The sequence below is a fragment of the Populus euphratica genome, unplaced genomic scaffold (genome assembly GCF_000495115.2).
Source record: "Populus euphratica unplaced genomic scaffold, PopEup_1.0 scaffold31.1, whole genome shotgun sequence".
Lineage (NCBI taxonomy): Eukaryota > Viridiplantae > Streptophyta > Magnoliopsida > Malpighiales > Salicaceae > Populus > Populus euphratica.
This window is the reverse complement of record NW_011499850.1, coordinates 403,401-424,941: the sequence shown is the minus strand read 5'-3', so window position 1 is coordinate 424,941 and position 21,541 is coordinate 403,401. Positions and strand designations below refer to the sequence as shown.

The 21,541-nt window shown below is 31.5% G+C and overlaps 2 protein-coding genes and 1 long non-coding RNA gene across 5 annotated transcripts; 1 reads left to right on the top strand and 2 right to left on the bottom strand.

Annotated features, from left to right (window-relative positions):
- Positions 1 to 12: 12 nt before the first annotated feature.
- LOC105120897 (probable cation transporter HKT6) lies at positions 13 to 2,674 on the bottom strand. Its single transcript, XM_011019300.1, has 3 exons — positions 1,496 to 2,674; positions 492 to 710; positions 13 to 360 (listed from the first exon to the last, which is right to left on the bottom strand). The coding sequence occupies exons 1-3, from the start codon at positions 2,641 to 2,643 to the stop codon at positions 162 to 164; spliced, it is 1,566 nt and encodes a 521-aa protein (XP_011017602.1). The 5' UTR covers positions 2,644 to 2,674; the 3' UTR covers positions 13 to 161.
- A 7,711-nt stretch (positions 2,675 to 10,385) lies between these two features.
- On the top strand, positions 10,386 to 13,011 carry LOC105120893 (uncharacterized). Its single transcript, XR_841436.1, has 2 exons — positions 10,386 to 12,130; positions 12,218 to 13,011. It is a non-coding gene; the product is annotated as an uncharacterized LOC105120893 (long non-coding RNA).
- LOC105120894 (probable LRR receptor-like serine/threonine-protein kinase At4g36180) lies at positions 12,920 to 15,979 on the bottom strand. 3 transcript variants are annotated; one of them, XM_011019298.1, is made up of 3 exons: positions 15,901 to 15,979; positions 15,164 to 15,234; positions 12,920 to 15,064 (listed from the first exon to the last, which is right to left on the bottom strand). In XM_011019298.1, exons 2-3 carry the CDS (start codon positions 15,228 to 15,230, stop codon positions 13,095 to 13,097), a joined length of 2,037 nt encoding a protein of 678 aa, XP_011017600.1. In that variant the 5' UTR covers positions 15,231 to 15,234; positions 15,901 to 15,979; the 3' UTR covers positions 12,920 to 13,094. The 3 variants fall into 3 exon arrangements, with proteins under 3 accessions (XP_011017600.1, XP_011017601.1, XP_011017599.1); XM_011019297.1 differs by having other exon boundaries at positions 12,930 to 15,064; positions 15,164 to 15,313; positions 15,901 to 15,977; XM_011019299.1 differs by lacking the exon at positions 15,164 to 15,234 and having other exon boundaries at positions 15,901 to 15,974.
- Positions 15,980 to 21,541: the final 5,562 nt, after the last annotated feature.

Below are 21,541 nucleotides of genomic sequence, written 5' to 3'. Positions count from 1 at the left end.
ACAACTACTCTAATTGCTTCATTTATATTATGTACTTTGTTGAATACCTGCTCTCTCCTAAAAAAAGAAGAGAAGAATAATTATGCCTCTAATTTGAGGACTAATTAATTATATAGACATGCATGGCACCACTATATATTGCTGATATTTCCATGTCTCCATCACAAGAGTTTCCAAGCTCTGCCACCATCCATATTGAACTTCTTTAGTCTTCCAAACACCATCACCACTATGAGAATAATCTTCCCCTCATCACTCCATTTCCCTGAGAATCCATAAGATTTGTTCACACAATTACTATTAGGTTGTGTTTGCCTGTCACAACTGTAGCCTGTTGTAAACCCTACACTTCCATAAGCACTGCATCAGAACAAAAAAGAAAAAGAAAAGAATCAAAGATGTTAGTTAGCTAATTACCACATTTATTTCATCAATTATAATAAAAATTGAGTTCAATATCCACAAGGAAAAAAAGGCAAAAATATTTGTACCTGACTACTTCAACCACAATATTCAATACATTGAAATTGAGAGGATCTTCCTTCAGTTTTTGCCTCTCTGTGATGCATACAAGGATGATGAAAATAGCTAAATATGATAGTTGAGAGAACAGTATGTTCTCCGAAAGCTTTTCCCTTCTGTTTCTTTTCTTCTTATATATTTCTTCGTCATCTTTTATGGGGAGGAAAGAAGTATAAGGAGGAAGATACCTGAAAAATAAAATGGATAAAGTTATTTCAATGTATATATTCTATTTTCTTAGTAAGAGAAATAATATTTTATGAAGTTGACAACGAAAATAAAATATGAATTCTTTTGGTAAGGTCAGAAGTGGAGTTTTCAAGTCATATAAAATCTTACATTAAAGTCTACCTCAGTAATCCTATGATGATTTCGTATCCTAGGTTACATTATTGGCTTTTCAAGTTTGATTAGGATTTTTCAATTATTCTATAGAATAATAATGAAATACAAAGTTATTAAATCCTTACAGCAAGTTAACTTGGGTACTTAACCTTCATTCTAAAACCAAATCTTTTCGAAAGAAAAATCTAGAAATCAATTCAAGTTTTCTAATTAAATTTAAATTTTTAGTTTGCAAATCACTAGGTTGATCTGATAAATAGAAACTACTTTATAATAATTAAAAAAAAGCCACTTTATAAAAAACAAAAATATTATGAATAGAAAATAATTTATAATAAAAAGAAAAGTAAATGAACTCAATCTACTCTTTATTATATAGTTAGTTCATTCCTCACATTTGTTTTAATGATTTATTTAATTTGGACCTTTTCTGATTATGAGGCTGTTCTGTGTACCAATTACCAAAACAACAAAAGGAAAATGGGGAAAATGCCACCTTTCTTAAAGACAAAATACATAGAAACTATAGGTTATCAATTTACGCGTTATTTTAACTTAGATAGAGAGGAAAGAGAACAAGGATTTATGCGTTATTTAAACTTAGACTGAGAGGAAAGAGAACACTTACATCATGATCACAAACAGCACCAAGACAGCTGAGGAGATGGTTGAGAGGTCCACGATGCTTTCTCCAGCATATCTTGCATTCATGGTCTGAAACAATACTCCTATAGTCTTTTGGTAAGAATTTAGACCACTTAATCCAGCTGAATTCCACTCCATGGAGCAAAATAATATAAATTGAGTGATGATAAACCCAAAAACAGTAACGACCAAATAAGAAGAATGCTGGCTTGGTAGCAAATGAAAATACCCAATTTCACTTGTTTTCTTCAAGAGGTAATTTGATTCTACTCTCTTGAAAAACTTTCCCAGGAACCAAACACAGAATCTTAGGCAAGAGGGAAACAGGGTGTTTCCAAGAAGAATTTGAGGGATGAGGATGAGTAGGAGGCCTGAGTTATTCTTAAAGACCACCATGTTTTCGTTTGTTGGAAGAAAACCACAGTTGGCAAAAGTTGAAACAACGGAAAAGATAGAAAATGTTAGCAAGTTTAGCCCCTTGTTTTTTAGCACTTCTCTTGCACTAGAGACAAGTGCTAGGTAGGTTGAAACTAGAGAAACTCCTAGAACTTGAATAACTATAAAATATCCCAAAACCACAAAACACAAAAACTTGATTGATTTGTACTTCAAGAAATCTACACTACTATCTAATGAAGTTTCATGATTTCCTGATTCAAGATTTTCAAAATCTTGTTTTTCTGTCATTACCAACCCAGATTGGTAAGTGCTAGGATCATTGTTTGCAAGGGAAGAAATTCTGTTTTCCATTTTCTGAAGTTGAGACTTCTTGAAATGAAGTCCAACCATGGAAGTGAAGATTTCTCCACCAATGAGCATTAAAATGGTCAAAACGAGGAGTTGGGAATTGGAGAAAACTTCCATCTCAACTGTTGACATACTTGAAACTGTGGTGGCAGACACGGATGTGAAGAACAGATCTAAGTTCCTAGGCTTAAAAGAATCATGGGTTCTTGGCTTCAAAACCTTCAGAACAACAAAACCAAAGAAAGAAACGGAGAGAAAATAACAAAGTTGAATACAAAAAGAATTCACTCTAACAAGGATTAGACGGTAGAAACATGACATTAGACACCAAGTTGAGCTACAAAGATGGTGCGAGGCTTTGCTAAAAGAACAAATAATTGTCATCCCTAATCACTTTGAAAGGAAAATGTAGTATTGTAGTCCACTAAGGGAGCAAATTGGGAAGAGGGTCCGTGATTCTATATATAGGGAACGATGTTCATGGTTCACAATTCTTGGCTAGGGAGGTGGGGGAGTTAACCTTGGATTAGAGCGTATTTAAGTCTGTCCAATGGTAGAGTGACATGTTGAACAACACTTCCCCAAGAATGCTTGATTCAGGGTGGATAACACATGTCGTGTTTTTAAATCATTGCCCATGGTTAACATTAATAGAAATACTTTTCTTTTTTTTTTATCAAAAATAGTTTGAGATACTAAAATAAAAAAATAAAATAAAATTCGAGTACTAAATTCACTTCCACACACACACACACATTTCGGGTCAAAGACAGTTGAGATGTGGAATTTCAATATCTAGACATTTAGGTCATAACCTCGAGTTAAGAAGGCTATATATATATATATATATATAATCTGAACCTTTTGATGAATGAGGGGAGCTATTGCAAGTTGAGTTCCGTGAAAATATTTTTCAGGAGGAAACGTTAACTTGTAAAATGATATTAAAATATTGATAATGTATATTCTTAAGAGTAATACTCTCATCAACATGGGAGGCACAGGCATACAAAGTTTCAAATCAGTGGTCTGTTGTTAGAATTCATTTCACTTGTCTCATTACATGATTCTTTATTGAAAGATATATTATATCCATAGTTTGAACAAGTTGTAAGTCACATATTACTTTACTCGAGTTAACTACATCAATTTTATTTTTATTATTTAAAAAAATAAAAATAATATTATTTTAAAAAATTAAAAAGAAAATTAACAAGTTTTAATTGAATTTTTTTAGATTAATCAGTTATTATATCAACCTGAATTTTTTATTAGATCATGATAGATAAATTTTTCTTTTTTATTTTTATTGAAATTCAGTCTAAGCAAGACCTCAAATTTTCTAGATCACAGGTTAACCAACCTCATATCAGGTTTTAAGTTGTATTCTTGATTGTGGCAAGATTTGTAACATCTTTTAATAAAATGAAGAAATAGACCCGTGATTGATTGTTGTGAAGTATTAATTTTTTCAAAAAAGAAATGTTACAATTACCAATTATTATGCTTTTTTTTTTCTTCTCTTATTAATTTTATGATTTGTGGTGGGTTTTGTATCAATTTCAAATAAAAAAGTGCAAGAGTGTTACGGGTAGGAATTGAGGAAGGTTCAAACCAATAATTGAAGCATCAACTCTAATGAATGACCTTGTTATAAAACGAAATAAACTCTAAAGGGTGCAATTATTTCATTTTATAATGGATTAATTAATCAATTAATTAGACCATTTTATGCCAATCCTTAGGGATATATGGTACTAATAAAAAAAATATCCATAATAAACTCAATTTTATTTTTTCTCTTTCGAGCTTTATTTATAATAAAGAAAAAAAATACTAGAAGATGGGCTTAAATAAGAATTATACACACACATGAAACCATTAGCATTCCATCAAATATCGTCTAATTCATCCTTTGATTTCTTATAATTAAAACAAGTGACAAAAAAATTGGATTTCTTTTACAATATATCAAAGAAGTTGTAACAAAAAAAAATATAAAAAAGAGTAGAATATATTTATTTTGTTGGTAATAATCAAAAGTTTTATTAAGAAAATAGCTACAAAGATAAAAATTTTACTTACATTAAATGAACAAACAAAAACATAAAATAAAAGGAAAGCATAAAAGCTAAGGCATGAAGTAGGAAGTGCAATAATCAGTGGGGATGAAAAAACATAAAAAACTAATTCCTTCCCACTAAATATTTTTTATATTAAGTTCTAAGAAGCTGGAATCAATCCTCAACCATAAAATAATATTTTAACACATCATGGAGAAATAAATTTAAAGGTTAGGGACAATGTTATTGAAGATAATCTTATTTAAATGAATCTAAAAATTTTATACAACACATGAAAAAAAAACTATTATGAGAGATTCTTTTGAATGCATGGTAGGATATTAAAAAGTAAAATACTATAATTATATTATATAATTGTTAAAACGTATAATTTTGCTCACTAATTAAACAATCAATGAAGAACCTATGGAAGAAAAATTTATGCATGAATACCAATCTTCGTCTATGAAAAGACGTCATTCTATACCTAGAGTGAGAGAGGTCAGCTACCCTGTTTCTTACTGAGAGAGAGAGAGAGAGAGAGAGAGATTTTTAAGGGAACCCTCAATTGGGTATGTTTAATTAGGAGTTAAAAAAAAAAATGAAGTGCAGGATTAGATTATGAAAAAAAGTGGATAAAGATATTTATTCTTTATTTTTTTTCTTTTTAATTTTTTAAAATTCTCCAGCTAGCTCTCTACTGACACTCACTATTTTTATTTTATTTTTCATTTTTTTGGGTACTCGAACAAAAATAAAATATGAAAAAAATGCTAAACATGTAAAAAATATACGAAATAGATTAGATTTTGAAAATGTTGAGAAATTAATGTGCTTAAAAAACCTTGAGAAATAACTAACCCTATCAAAAGTTTTGAGAAATAGGTAAATATATAGTTCGATTTTGTGGTAACATGGTGCCAGGACTTAAAAACTTTTCTAAGCATAGCTGTTTGCTTTTAAAAGGAAATTGTTTAGTCCCATACGATAATAAAAACAGTTTTAAAAGTGTTTTGTTTTATTTTTTCTTGTAATAGTAATAGATAAATTAATCAAGTTCCAATACCATGTAATTATAGTACTAAAACTCATATTAATTTTACATAAAATCTTAATTTATCAAGATGGAGAGTCAAATTAAAATGTGGATCAATTAATCAGGACTTCTTTTTTTCTTTTTTTTTGTCAATTTATGACAGAAATAATTTTTTATGACTTAATAAGGCATGTAATTTACTAAAATCTCATTTTTTATATTTAAGTTTCAGTTAAATTTATTAGATTTTTCTTGGTTAGAAACGACAATAAATTCATCAAACATGAACCAATTATGAATTAGACTTCTCTCAGCTGCTAAGTTATAACTATTTCTAAAAATTTAGCCATTTTTGTATTTGGTAAGTGCATTTTAGAATAGAAGAACGTAGAATAAAAAAAAAACATAAATGTGTTTAATTGGAAGGACAAAGACAATTATATAAAATAAATATATTATTATGATAATCTTAAAATAAATTTATATCATTTCAAAACAGAACGTAACAAAAAGAAGAAGATATGTTTCTTGTCTTTATCTTTTTTGTCTTCAAACAATAACAAAACCTATATTAAAATCAATATTGCTCCATTATGATCGAATCAAATAATAATAATAATAATAATAATAATAATAATGTCCACAAGTCTTCGATGTACCCTACTCATTCATGTGTTTCAATTTATCAAGTAATATTTTTTTCTCTCCGGAAATAGATTTAAAACCCACTACTTGAATAATTGCAGACAAACTAGCACAACAAGACGTGTCATAGGACAAAACTATGTTAGTTTTAATGGACTAAAAGTGCTGATAAAAGCAAGAATGAATAATGAAGCACCTGTCGTTGTAACAAGAGTACTGCCTTGTGAGAACAACTATACTTAAAATAAGTTCTCACACAATCTGTTTTCTAGCTATGTCCATGATTATGCATCCTCTATCTACAGCGACTTTTCCCAAATAATGTCATGTATTTTATTTCAGTCTATGATCAACGTAATCAAGCCACAGATAAAAGCTACTTCTCTCTTCTTTATTTTATTCTCCCTCATAATTTTGGATGATGTTAGATTTTTTTTTTTAGATTAACGTGGGTGTCCGGGCCAGCTTGCGCGCACCACGACTAATTCCACGGGCCCTGAAGTTAACGATCATATAAGCCTCCAGTGGCCATCATATGAGCAACCAAGGACTCGAACTTGAGATCACAGAGGGAGCAAACCCCTTGATTCCAAGTTATTACCACTTAGCCACCACTTAGATGGTTAATGGTTGATGATGTTAGATTTTGATACATGGTAACCATGCATTATCTTCACCAAAGATAAATTAACTGTGTTACTCAATCTTTAAATTACGTTAACTATTATTTCATGAAGTTTTTTTCTACAATTAAAAATATGTATAGAAAGTCTGAAGTTAATTTGGTTGTCGAAGCCCACACGGAGATGATCAATTTTTTAAAAATAAATTATTTAAAATTAATTTTTTATATATATTTTTACATCGTTTTAACATGTTGATATCAAAAATAAATTTTAAAAAAATTATTTGAATGTATTTTTTAATAAAAAATATTTTAAAAATCAATCGTTACTATAATTTCAAGTATCTTATAAACTTGGTTTTATTCATGATCTGTTTTAAAACATGAATCACAGGTTGAGTACATCAATCCATATTGATTCGATTAATTCAAAATAATATTGCTTCAAATTTGTTTAAATTAATTTGTATGTTCATAAGATCTGATTTCTCACCTGCTGACATTCACTATGTAATTAAGATAGTAATTAAATTATAAATAATCCTTGGAGTCAAAAAGTCTCAGCTTAATTGAACTTTATTGATCAATGCTTTGCCAATTCGTTTGATCATGGTTGAATTCCAATATAATCCCCTGTGGAAACCGCGTAGCTATAGAGATCACAATATTTTATCTGAATTATTGCGTTTATTTATTTCTTTGAGAATTGAATGTTCTACTTTATTATTAAGGATTTTTATAATGAAATTATTTCAGTCTAAAAATGGTCGGTCTTATATATTACTTGGCTTTGATTTATACATTTATATGTAATATCAGTAAAGAGGTCGATGCAGGCTGCCCATGTCGTGCTCTCACATGGCAATCGCCATGTGTTAGTTGCCTTCAATTAACACTTCTCTTACTTCTTTTTCTAGGCTGTTTTCTTTTGACTTCCACAACACCCCCCCCCGGGAGAAATTTTATAGTTATAATTATTTATATTTGTAGGTATAGATGAGAGAGGAGAGAGGGGAGAGAGCACGTGATAATTAAAATTATAAAGAGGTTAAAATTGTTTCTTATACTCCTCTGGTGGCCAACCTTTCTGAGGCAAACGACATGCAAAAACAGGCAAAAAGGGACCATGTCAAATCTGCAACAACCGATACCACGCAGATGATACATGTCGTTTTTGCTATGGACCACCAGCTTTATATACCCCCCTCTCTTCCAACTAGCTCCTACTGCCAACATGTCCACCTTAGAAAATTCACAATCATGGTATCCTGACACAGTGGCGACCAAACACATCACTCCTGACCTGGCCAGCCTGAGAATTTCTGGTGATTACAAGGAGGCAAAGGACATCTATGGTGATTCCGTAGATTACAACTATTGCCAAGCATATCCTTGCAGCATTTGAGCTCCAGCATTTGCCATTCCAAACATGCCCTAGAGAATGGATGTTCTTTATGGAATAACAGACTAGATTCTGTCAACGAGCTCTGAAAGATTATTGCAGAAGTGAACCCCATCTAAGATAGTGGAAAATTCCTATCTATTCTTCCACCAAATTAAATAATTTGAGAACCAGTATATACTATCTTAATGGTAAGCATTGCCTCATACTTGGCCTTTATGCCTTGGGCTGAAGGCTTATGATCAGGATCTGATCACCTCGAAACCCTCCTACATCAGAAGATCACCATTTTCTTCATGAGAGAACCTATAGACAAGACAGAAAATGGAACATTAATCGGAAGTAGACGGAGCTCGTGGATGCATGATAGTGTAATGCCTTTTATCTGCAAATTTGTGAAACTAGGAAATAAAAGGGAAAAAGAAGAAGAGTGAAAGGTCCAAAAGTCTAACGTTGCATTGATATCATTTGTTACATAACATTATTCTGCGATTGATATTATTGCGCTACTAGTTGTAGATAATCAGACGCATTATTACAATTTAATTTGAGCTACCTCCACGTTCCTCAAAAGAATGACAGAATGTGACTTGGCTACCAAAAGGAGAGTATCATAAGCATTGATTATAAAAATGATGTCATCACCGTCCTCCTCGTGTTGCAGTTGGGAGAGGTTGAACTGCAGCTAGAGGGTTCACTTGATATGAGATTGAAAACTGCCACAGGTCTGCTATGGCCTTCTTTGCAGCTGAATAGATAGAAAGGGAAATCTGATACCTAATTCAAATTTACAACCATTTCTAATTCAAAATTCAGCAACCTATAATTGTGATCTAAGTAAATACTATTGAAAGAGTTCTTTGAAACTGCTAACAAGGGAAGACAACTACCTCCACCCGAGCAATTCCCAAACTTCAAAGTGAATGACCGGAACCACCAAAAACATGGATCTACATGCAAAATTGTTTGTTTTGTACTAACCTCCTCAATAGGCAGCTAGGAAATTGTTTTCTAAGTCTTTTGGAGATCCGATCCCTCAATAACATTTATATCTTTTGAGGGAGAATAATGAGCTTCACGGTTATTTTCTTGCAAAACTGAGGAGAGCTGTGATGAATTGAATGTTTTGAGAGGATATATAGAGCGTAGTCGCCTCAAAAGTACCTGGAAAAAAACATGGCAGTACATATAAAGATGGAACAGAATGATAATATTCCTATGAATAGGTTAGTCAAAATTCCATGACTCCTTAATTTGTGCCGAGGACATCCATCAGAATACAATTAATTAAAGCGATTCTAATTAAAAAGTGGCTGAGACCCAAGATTTTAAATCTTACCTGTCGTTTTTCCTCAGGCAATGCAGCTTTCTCAACCCAAGGAATCCAAATCTTTCAGAGTTGTGCCAAGAAGCGTTATCCAAATCTTTCAGAGTTGTGCCAAGAAGTGTTGCAGCATAGACTTCAACAACCTCCATATACTTGTGACCTTCCAAAAGATAACCCACTACAACACTCCAATCCCCCAAGCCCTCTTTCTCTAGAAATCAATCAAATAATTCCATTAATTTTCCAGCTTTAGATTTTCTTTTATTTTTTTTCTATTATTGTTTATGATTTGGGCATTTGATTTTTCCTTCTTTTTTGTTCTTCTTTGCAGTGTTGAAAGAAAGGCAGCTTTATAGAGGAAGTATGCGAAAAATGGGTTCTTCATCAGCTGAAGATATTCCAGCAATGTTAGTAAATCAAATCACCTTTAAGATCGTGGGTTTAGCTTAAAATCTTTATTTCTTATAAATTAGATCCTGTAATTGCTTTTTTGGATGTACAAGTATATTTTTCTTGATGGGGTTATGCTAGGGTGTTGTGGTTGTTTTGATGGTAGGAAATTGTGTTGGAGTTTCATGCTGGTAAAATGGTTTTCTATGAAAAAGGTTGTTCTTGATTCTCTAAAGGGACTCGTTCGCATTGGAAGGGTAAACTGGTGCCTTTTGGTTTTTTTGTTCATGCTGGTAAAATGGTTTTCTATGAAAAAAAAGGTTGTTCCTGATTCTCAAAAGGGACTTGTTCGTATTGGAAGGGTAAATTGATGTCTATTGGTTTTTTTTGTGTTATATAGAGTTCGTGCATGTGTAAAGATTTTTAGTTACTTCTGTTGTTTTCGTTTATCTTAAGTGTCGCTACACGATATCGGGCGACGGCTCTATCATCTTGTTTCCTATTCGAAGTTGAAATTTTTGAATTGTTCCAGGGTGACGAGGGTTTGCTTCATTTCCAGTGGTTTGATAGGAATTTGAATGATGTGGAACCTAGTAATTTGAGGGAACTAGAAATCCAAAATCAGACACTAGTGCCTGGGGAATTTTGTTTCTCTCTTCCAACATTGGTTTTTATTTCTTTTTTTGTTGGTTGTTTTGTTAATATTCTTTTGAGGTGAGAACTTGGTATCTTTATCTTGACGTGTTGACTAATAGGATCAGATTATTTTTTTTCTGAAAAGGCTGTTTTTGAGAAGTACACTTTTCTCTCTTAATTTTTTTCTTAGATGGGAGATATTTGACTTTAATAATTGATTGTAATATCATATATTCATAATTCTTTGGGTTATTCAAGTTAATCAAGCTTTGAGAAGAGTTACATCTTGAAATTCAATACAGATGATCAAAAGTATTTATTTGGATGCAGGTCAAGTTCATTTTCTGTGTTTTCCACTCTTTTATGTGTAACATTGACTCAACTGTTAGTTGCATGATTTTGGAAAATTATGTAATATGTTTACAGGAGCGGAAAGCTAAAGATGATTCTCAATTATGTAGCTCTGTCAACAATTATATAAATCATCCATTTGGTAAATACTTTTGTGTTTTGAGTCCTTTGTTAGCCATTCTACTCTTCATTATTTTGTTCCTAACATCTTGGCTTATATTTAAATGCAAAGTTTAATCTCTTATGGTTTAAGATTAGACTTTGCATTTAAATGCAAACAATTTGATGTAGTTGATACATCACTTTTGCTAATTTCACATCAGAAAGTTGTAAAATTACTTTATGGTCAACTCTCTCACAAAGTGTTTTTTTTTTTTAATCTTGCATCTATATTTATCTCCTCCCATTTCTATATTTTCATAAAGAAAACCTCTATTTCACATAAAGATCATATTAGACTAACTGGATTTCCTGCTTTCTACTTCGTGTTTATTTATTTATGTATTTTAGTTGCCCACTCCGTATGTGTGAACTAGACTTCTTGAAATTTTACTAACCAGTTTTACACCTTCAAACTAATGACCTGGCATATAACTTCAGCACTTATTCAAGAGTGAAGGTTTTCCATCAACAACGTCACTGCTTTATCTTGTTGTCCAGCAGAGTTCCTTGATGAAGAAGAGCCTGATACTTCTACTCCTTTCCAAGTTTTTGAAGACATGCTTGAAGATAATATCTCATCAAGGTATATTTATTATAACAAAGAAGCATACTCAAAGATGATGCTTCAACTCTAAGGGTTGATATAGCAAGAGTAAGGATATAGAGCTAAGTAATGTTTTGTTCTTTGAGACTAAGAGTCAATGGAATAGAATGAGCCTTCCTTCTCTCCTTTTGGTCAATCATTTTGGAGAACCTATGTTCTTGCCTTGATAAAGACTCATATCTTAGTTATTTGAGAAATATCAATAAATTTTCCAAAATCATTTCTTGACAAAAACATCTCACTCACCTTAGCCCTTGTCAAACCCTTCATCCCCTTATGCCCTTGCACAAACTTCCATGGGGTAAATTCTAAAAATTGGGGCATCTTTTATATGGAATTTATAATTATAACGTGGTGTTTGTCTATAAATATAGATGTTTAATGGTTGTGATTCATTGTAAAATAACTTTAAAAAGGTTAAGGAGCACTTTTATTACCAAAAAGAAATGGTCCATAATATGTTACGTGGCTATTTTCTTTTATTCTGATGAGATATTTTCTCATCACTCAAGAATGGAAACTTAGTTATATCAAACCTTGGTGCAGAAGTAATGAATGATGTAACCTCTTCATCAGGACCAATGAAATTGGAAGATTAGCAAAGAATCCTAAGTAATATTGGTGCTAGAGGTGTGTTCTACTCAGATAGTGCAACTAACCATATCCTTGTTTGTTGTATTTAGGTTGGCTCTCGTGATGTGATGATACATGTTGCAGGTAGTTCGGGTGATCTAGATGAATGTAATTATTAATGCTTATTCTATATGTACTGTAAGCAAGTGGATTCTTTTACTTATGTAAGAAATGTGAGGTTGATCCTTCTTGTTCTGTTTCTTATCCTTTTGATGGTAGCCAATTTTACAAGGTTTAACTTTCTTTTTGTTTGAAGGTGCTCCGAACTGGACAAAATAGATTTGTCTCAGTTTGGGATCAACCCAAGTAAATATGAGTGGTTTATGGCTCTAGAACCTGTATCTTAACAATGGTTATTAAATACATGATTTTCTCTATAACAAATCATTTACTCATGTTTATCGGCATTAACTAAAGTCTTTAGTTAATTCTTTGTTGGGAAATTCTAATTAGGGTTGATTGTACAATTAATGATTATAGAACCCTGTTCGGACTAACCTAAACAGCCTCTTCCTCGGCAATCCTGGTTTATCTTGATTTACCCAATACTGGTTTGGGCATACATCTATGTATATTTTTTGTAGTTTCAAGAAGCCAACTCTATGTAGGCATGCAGAGAATTTCCCACACCAAATTATAATCAAAATCGATCCCTTTTAGTAATCTATTTTATTTAAACATACAGTCTGCCAAACCCAATCCAGAATACCAAAACATCCTCTTATTAATTCATGTAAAAACTAGGAAAACTCGTGATGCTATAAATAATATACAAAAACAAAAACAAAACAGGGAGAATATAGTTTATTATTATATTCTCAGAGCAATCAGTGAAGAAACTTCATTATTATATGTCACACAGAAGCTAAAAACAAAAATAAAATAGAAATAAAAATCAATATAACATTGCATTTAAACTTGTTTAAATCTTAAAACTAGGATACACAACAAAACACTAAGGCTATGAAAATCCAAACTTGGATAAAATGGGAAGATTGTCCACCAGAAAATAATAGCAATTGTTGATGCTCACCTCAATAAAGGGAAACCATACTCGTCGCCAATATGGATTTATGTATAGAACTGCACCTATCACCAGTAATGCCATGATGTATGCAACCCCAAAGGTCACATAAAAAACTTCCATATCCATGAAGCCACTATTATCTTTGTTGGTCGTTAAAGTTGGCATTGGTAATGGTGTCATAGCCGCATCACAAACTTTGGATAATGGTTGTCCACAAAGAAAAGGGTTGTCCTTATAGCAGCTCTCCTCATACGTGGCAAACTGTGCAACTCTCGCAGGTGTCTTGCCAGACAGATTATTGTGTGCCACACTGAAAACAGCTAGGTAATATAGTTCAGTAAGTTGAGGAGGGATTTCTCCTTCCAATTTGTTATGGGAAAGATCCAAGCTCTCTATTTCCTTTAACCTCGAGAATGTTGGTGGAATAGGTCCAACCAAGTTATTGTGCGAAAGGTTCAATGCCTTGATCTTGCTGAGGTTTCCAATTTCAGGAGGAATCTTCCCACTGAAATTATTGCATGAGAAATCAATTCCAGTAAAGTAGTGGAGAATACTGCCTCTATATGGAAGGGATACATTCTTTGTTGTAAACTCGAAAGATTGTTGTGAGGACTCAGGAGCATAGGCATCAGTTGATGATGGAAAAAAAGCAGTAGATACTATGCAAGAGAGGATATTGCCAGAAAGGTAGTTGTGAGATAGATCAATCAGAGTTAATTGGTCCAACTTGCATAATTGAATTGGGATTTCACCTTCGAGATTGTTATAACTTAAGAGAAGAAATCTCAAGTTAGATAGTCTGCCAATCCATTCTGGAACTCTACCAGTTAAGTCATTATGGGAAAGATCTAATGCCAATAGCTTAGAGTAGTTATAAAATGGTCTTAAGATCGGTCCTAACAACTTATTTCTAGACAAATAAATAAATTGTAACATTGAAGAAGTATCGAAGCTAGGTGGTAAAGGACCAGATAAATTATTTCGTGAAAGGTCCAAAAATTCAAGAGAAGACATTTTCCCTATCCATCCAGGAATCATTTGAGAGAGATGGTTATTGCTGACATCTAACATTGTCAAATAGGAGCAATTAGATAAGCTATCAGGGATACCATCAAATTGATTGCTATCCAATTGTAACCATCTCAAGAATTTTAAGTTAATATTTTCAGAGAAGATCTGCCCTTGCAAACTATTGTTTGAAAGCATGAGAGTTTCTAACAAAGAGCAACTTCTTGTTAAATACTCTGGTATTCTGCCAATCAATACATTGTTGGACAGGTCTAACTTGTACAGCAAGCTCATGTTACCTAATGATGAAGGAATACTTCCATTGAAACCATTATTAGACATGTCTAAGACATTTAACCTTGGCAAATAAACTCCAATTTTTGAAGGGATTTGGCCTCGGAAATGATTCTTGGATATACTTAAGAATGACAAGTTCACATGAGAATTCCTTGGCAACAAGAATGGACCCGAAAGAGAACAGTTTTCTAAAAAAAGATATTGTAGGTATGTGTTGTTCTCAATTAACCAATTTGGAAACTCTCCCTTCAATCCAAGGTTTGCAAGATCCACATATTGTAGGTTCACCTGATGGTAAAGGAACTTAGGAAATGCTCCTACAGCTTGTCCGCGACAGCTCAAAAGGAGGGACTCTAACTGGAACTTTGGGCTCAGTTTATAATCATCTTTTTCTGCGAATATTTCATTACCTGAACCATAAAAAGACTTGAGACTTGAAAGGTTGTATAATGGGCTCAATGATATAGGGATCTTTAAGTGATTGGAAGAGAGATCTAGTCGTTGAAGGGAAGTCAAATTTGCCACACATGGAGGCAAGAAACCACTAAGATCATTGTCGCTCATATATAGCCCTTGCAGATGATTTAAGTCGCATAGGCCTGATCACATTATAATTTAGAAAAAAAATAAAACTCTGAGTGTCTATTGGAAAATATATAACCTCAAGAGAAAGAGATTGTAAGAGTAATCAACCTTACCTTGGGTTGCAGGTATTCGACCATCTAGCTTGCAACTTTGCAAGCTTAAAGTTTTGAGAGAGGTCATTGTTCTGATGGTTTGAAAGATGCTATTAGTGAGAGTATTGAAACTCAAATCCAAGTATTCTAAGTTTTTCAGATCAAGGAAGCCTAACATGATGAATTAAATAAGAAATTATATTAGCATAGAAGGAATTAAAATTAGAAATAATTCATTACATATTAATCATGGCTATAAAAACAAAAAACATCAAGTAAGTGTAGAAATTGTATTATCCAATTAATAGAAGGTTTTTTTATATGTCTTACCTAAAAAAATAAAAATAGACCATTGTTAATTTATACTCCTCCTAAAAATAGCAATCTTTATCTATGAAGTTATACTGTTTTTTTATGTTATCATTTTAATTACATTACATTAAAATATTGTTGAGAGGGGAAAAATTAAAGTGAAATATTATTTATATTAAATGGATGGTATAATTTTAAAATAATAAAGATTTCAATTGAGTTAATTTCTAAATTTGAAATTTAATTGTCTTTCTATTTTTTTATTTTATATTATGAATTTAATTTCTATTGGAATTGAGTGTAGTAGGTTATGAAAACATAAAAAAGCAATCAACCTTACTCATGATTTGGAAGATGTTATTAAGGAATTAAAATTAGAAATTATATTAACGTAAATGCAATTAAAATTATAAAGGAAATGAAAGAGCAAGAGTGATTAACCTTACCTTGAGTTGTAGGTAATTGACCATTTAGACTGCAATCCTCCAATTTCAATGTTTTAAGAGAGGTCATCGTTCCAATGGCTCTGCCAATCCATTCTGGAACTCTACCAGTTAAGTCATTATGGGAAAGATCTAATGCCAATAGCTTAGAGTAGTTATAAAATGGTCTTAAGATCGGTCCTAACAACTTATTTCTAGACAAATAAATAAATTGTAACATTGAAGAAGTATCGAAGCTAGGTGGTAAAGGACCAGATAAATTATTTCGTGAAAGGTCCAAAAATTCAAGAGAAGACATTTTCCCTATCCATCCAGGAATCATTTGAGAGAGATGGTTATTGCTGACATCTAACATTGTCAAATAGGAGCAATTAGATAAGCTATCAGGGATACCATCAAATTGATTGCTATCCAATTGTAACCATCTCAAGAATTTTAAGTTAATATTTTCAGAGAAGATCTGCCCTTGCAAACTATTGTTTGAAAGCATGAGAGTTTCTAACAAAGAGCAACTTCTTGTTAAATACTCTGGTATTCTGCCAATCAATACATTGTTGGACAGGTCTAACTTGTACAGCAAGCTCATGTTACCTAATGATGAAGGAATACTTCCATTGAAACCATTATTAGACATGTCTAAGACATTTAACCTTGGCAAATAAACTCCAATTTTTGAAGGGATTTGGCCTCGGAAATGATTCTTGGATATACTTAAGAATGACAAGTTCACATGAGAATTCCTTGGCAACAAGAATGGACCCGAAAGAGAACAGTTTTCTAAAAAAAGATATTGTAGGTATGTGTTGTTCTCAATTAACCAATTTGGAAACTCTCCCTTCAATCCAAGGTTTGCAAGATCCACATATTGTAGGTTCACCTGATGGTAAAGGAACTTAGGAAATGCTCCTACAGCTTGTCCACGACAGCTCAAAAGAAGGGACTCTAACTGGAACTTTGGGCTCAGTTTATAATCATCTTTTTCTGCGAATATTTCATTACCTGAACCATAAAAAGACTTGAGACTTGAAAGGTTGTATAATGGGCTCAATGATATAGGGATCTTTAAGTGATTGGAAGAGAGATCTAGTCGTTGAAGGGAAGTCAAATTTGCCACACATGGAGGCAAGAAACCACTAAGATCATTGTCGCTCATATATAGCCCTTGCAGATGATTTAAGTCGCATAGGCCTGATCACATTATAATTTAGAAAAAAAATAAAACTCTGAGTGTCTATTGGAAAATATATAACCTCAAGAGAAAGAGATTGTAAGAGTAATCAACCTTACCTTGGGTTGCAGGTATTCGACCATCTAGCTTGCAACTTTGCAAGCTTAAAGTTTTGAGAGAGGTCATTGTTCTGATGGTTTGAAAGATGCTATTAGTGAGAGTATTGAAACTCAAATCCAAGTATTCTAAGTTTTTCAGATCAAGGAAGCCTAACATGATGAATTAAATAAGAAATTATATTAGCATAGAAGGAATTAAAATTAGAAATAATTCATTACATATTAATCATGGCTATAAAAACAAAAAACATCAAGTAAGTGTAGAAATTGTATTATCCAATTAATAGAAGGTTTTTTTATATGTCTTACCTAAAAAAATAAAAATAGACCATTGTTAATTTATACTCCTCCTAAAAATAGCAATCTTTATCTATGAAGTTATACTGGTTTTTTATGTTATCATTTTAATTACATTACACTGAAATGTTGTTGAGAGAGGGGAAAAATTAAAGTGAAATATTATTTATATTAAATGGATGGTATAATTTTAAAATAATAAAGATTTCAATTGAGTTAATTTCTAAATTTGAAATTTAATTGTCTTTCTATTTTTTTATTTTATATTATGAATTTAATTTCTATTGGAATTGAGTGTAGTAGGTTATGAAAACATAAAAAAGCAATCAACCTTACTCATGATTTGGAAGATGTTATTAAGGAATTAAAATTAGAAATTATATTAACGTAAATGCAATTAAAATTATAAAGGAAATGAAAGAGCAAGAGTGATTAACCTTACCTTGAGTTGTAGGTAATTGACCATTTAGACTGCAATCCTCCAATTTCAATGTTTTAAGAGAGGTCATCGTTCCAATGGCTTGGAAAATGCTATCATTGAGAGTATTATAACTCAAATCCAAGTATTCCAAGTTCTTGAGATTAAGAAAGCCTGCCACGATAAATTAAACAAGAAATTAAATTAAATTAGAAGGAATTAAAATTAGAAATAATTCATTACTTGTTAATCATGGCTTAAAAAACAAAAAACATCAAATAAGTGTAGAAATTGTATTGTCCAACTAATAGAAGGTTTTTTTATATGTCTTACCCAAAAAAAAAATACACCATTGTTAATTTATTCTCCTCCTAAAAATAGCACTCTCTATATACTAAGTTATATTGTTTTTTATGTTATCATTTTAATTACATTACACTGAAATGTTGTTGAGAGAGGGGAAAAATTAAAGTGAAATATTATTTATTTTAAATAGATGGTATAATTTTAAAATAATAAATATTTCAATTGAGTTAATTTCTAAATTTGAGATTTAATTGTCTTACTAGTTTTTTATATTATGAATTTAATTTCTATTGGATTTGAGTGTCGTAGGTTACGAAAACATAAAAAAAATAATCAACCTTAATCATGGTTTGGAAGATGCTATTGAGGAATTAAAATTAGAAATTATATTAACGTAAATGCAATTAAAATTATAAAGGAAATGAAAGAGCAAGAGTGATTAACCTTACCTTGAGTTGTAGGTAATTGACCATTTAGACTGCAATCCTCCAATTTCAATGTTTTAAGAGAGGTCATCGTTCCAATGGCTTGGAAAATGCTATCATTGAGAGTATTATAACTCAAATCCAAGTATTCCAAGTTCTTGAGATTAAGAAAGCCTGCCACGATAAATTAAACAAGAAATTAAATTAAATTAGAAGGAATTAAAATTAGAAATAATTCATTACTTGTTAATCATGGCTTAAAAAACAAAAAACATCAAATAAGTGTAGAAATTGTATTGTCCAACTAATAGAAGGTTTTTTTATATGTCTTACCCAAAAAAAAAATACACCATTGTTAATTTATTCTCCTCCTAAAAATAGCACTCTCTATATACTAAGTTATATTGTTTTTTATGTTATCATTTTAATTACATTACACTGAAATGTTGTTGAGAGAGGGGAAAAATTAAAGTGAAATATTATTTATATTAAATGGATGGTATAATTTTAAAATAATAAAGATTTCAATTGAGTTAATTTCTAAATTTGAAATTTAATTGTCTTTCTATTTTTTTATTTTATATTATGAATTTAATTTCTATTGGATTTGAGTGTCGTAGGTTACGAAAACATAAAAAAAATAATCAACCTTAATCATGGTTTGGAAGATGCTATTGAGGAATTAAAATTAGAAATTATATTAACGTAAATGCAATTAAAATTATAAATGAAATAAAAGAGCAAGAGTGATTAAACTTACCTTGAATTGTAGGTAATTGACCATTTAGACTGCAATTTTCCAATTTCAATGTTTTAAGAGAGGTCATCGTTCCGATGGCTTGGAAGATGCTATTATTGAGAGTATTGAAACTTAAATCCACGTATTCCAAGTTCTTGAGATCAAGAAACCCTCCCATGATGAATTAAACAAGAAATTATATTAGCATAGAAGGAATTAAAATTAGAAATAATTCATTACTTGTTAATCATGGCTATAAAAACAAAAAACATCAGGTAAGAGTAGAAATTATATTGTCCAATTAATTGAAGGTTTTTTTATACGTCTTACCCAAAAAAATAAAAATAGACCACTGTTAATTTATTCTTCTTCTAAAAATAGCACTCTCTGTATATAAAGTTATATTGTGTTTTATGTTATCATTTTAATTACATTACACTAAAATGGTGCTAAGAGAGGGGAAAAATTAAAGTGAAATATTATTTATATTAAATGGATGGTACAATTTTAAAATAATAAAGATTTCAATTGAGTTAATTTCTAAATTTGAGATTTAATTGTCTTTCTGTTTTTTTTATATTATGAATTTAATTTATATTGGATTTGAGTGTAATAGGTTACGAAAACATAAAAAAAGAATTCTATATAGACAAGTTTGATCGAGCAGGCATAAATGTTGAAATTTGTTAATTTACCTTCAAAAGGTACAGTGCCATTGAGCTCCTGCAATGACAGATTTTTCAGAGAAAACAATGCTCCTCCAAGGCTTTGAAGGGAGTGTTCATCCAGAGAACAACCGTCCAGATACAGCTCTTCCAATGAGCTTAAATTATGGAACCCTGTTTGTTCAAAAGTAGCAAATTGTATTTTTCAATTAAACCCAAATATATAAACATCACTATATAAAATATAATAAAATATACGACTTACCGTCACCTAATATTCTCCCTCTAAAATCGTTAGAGTACAGGTAAAGTGTCGTGAGGTTTGGGAATGATCCTAATAACTGGAAGCTATTTCCATAGGTTGTGATATTACCTAGCCATAGAGTACTCAAGTTGCTTGGACTTGCAAGTTCGTTAGGGAAGAAACAAGAATAATTAATATTATCTTCCTGATGCTGCCAGCCAGGTAGGTAATGTGAATGTGTTACTGATTACCTCTTGAGGCTGCCAACTTGTTGATATTGTTGCCGCTCAGACCCAAGGTCTCCAAGCTGCTCAGAGATTCTTGATATTTATATAAAAAAATAAATTAATACAATACTCAGTAATTGTGTTTTTTGAAATTAAATTTAATAGATAGTTGAGTTAATTGAATTTAATATTTATAAAAATAAAAGTATATAAAAAAACTAACCTTTCAAGTCTATTGACCCCTCCAGTCTATTATAACCTAAATATAGTGTTTTAAGAGACGGAAGCCCCTCCACATATGACAGAATACTGTTATTGAAGCTATTATCTCCCAAGTCAAGGATCTCCAAATTGCTAAGTTTCTGTAACTCGTAACCACCTATATAAAAAAATAAAAAAATAATTAATTAAGACTTCATGTAAAGAATAAAAAAAGAAGAAGATATTATTGGAGTAACTTAATTATTATTAATCGAGAGGCATGTAATTGGTACGATGACTTCATGTAAAGAGGTTGAGGGGTGAAAGTAAAAGAAAGAGCAGTAATGATGACAATGAAAGTAAGAGGAATAACTGTTACAGTGATGATGTCATGATTATAACATGCTGTGGAGGTATGATTATATTAATAATGTAAGGAATTAAACATCTCCTTTTTACTAAATATGATTTCTATTTCTTCGATGATGAATTACTGTGTGGAGAACCAAAACGATACTAATTAAACAACACCTTATTTCATTAATTCTAAGAAAATAAAACTAATATAAATATTTTGTAATACTTAAGAGAGCAAACCTTTCTTCTCAACCCAACCAGCTATTCGATTACCCATCAAGTAGAGAACGTTGAGTTGTTGGAAAGGAAGAAACAAGGAGGCGTTTAGGTACCAATCTCCCAGCTCCTCGTTCCTCACGCCGTCAAGATAGAGGTCGGTGACTCGACCTGTGCTGCTGCTGCAGGCAAGACGTTCCCAATCACAGCAGTTGGCGCGGGCTACTCCCCAGGAGGGAAGGGAGGTGCCATTGGGATAGTT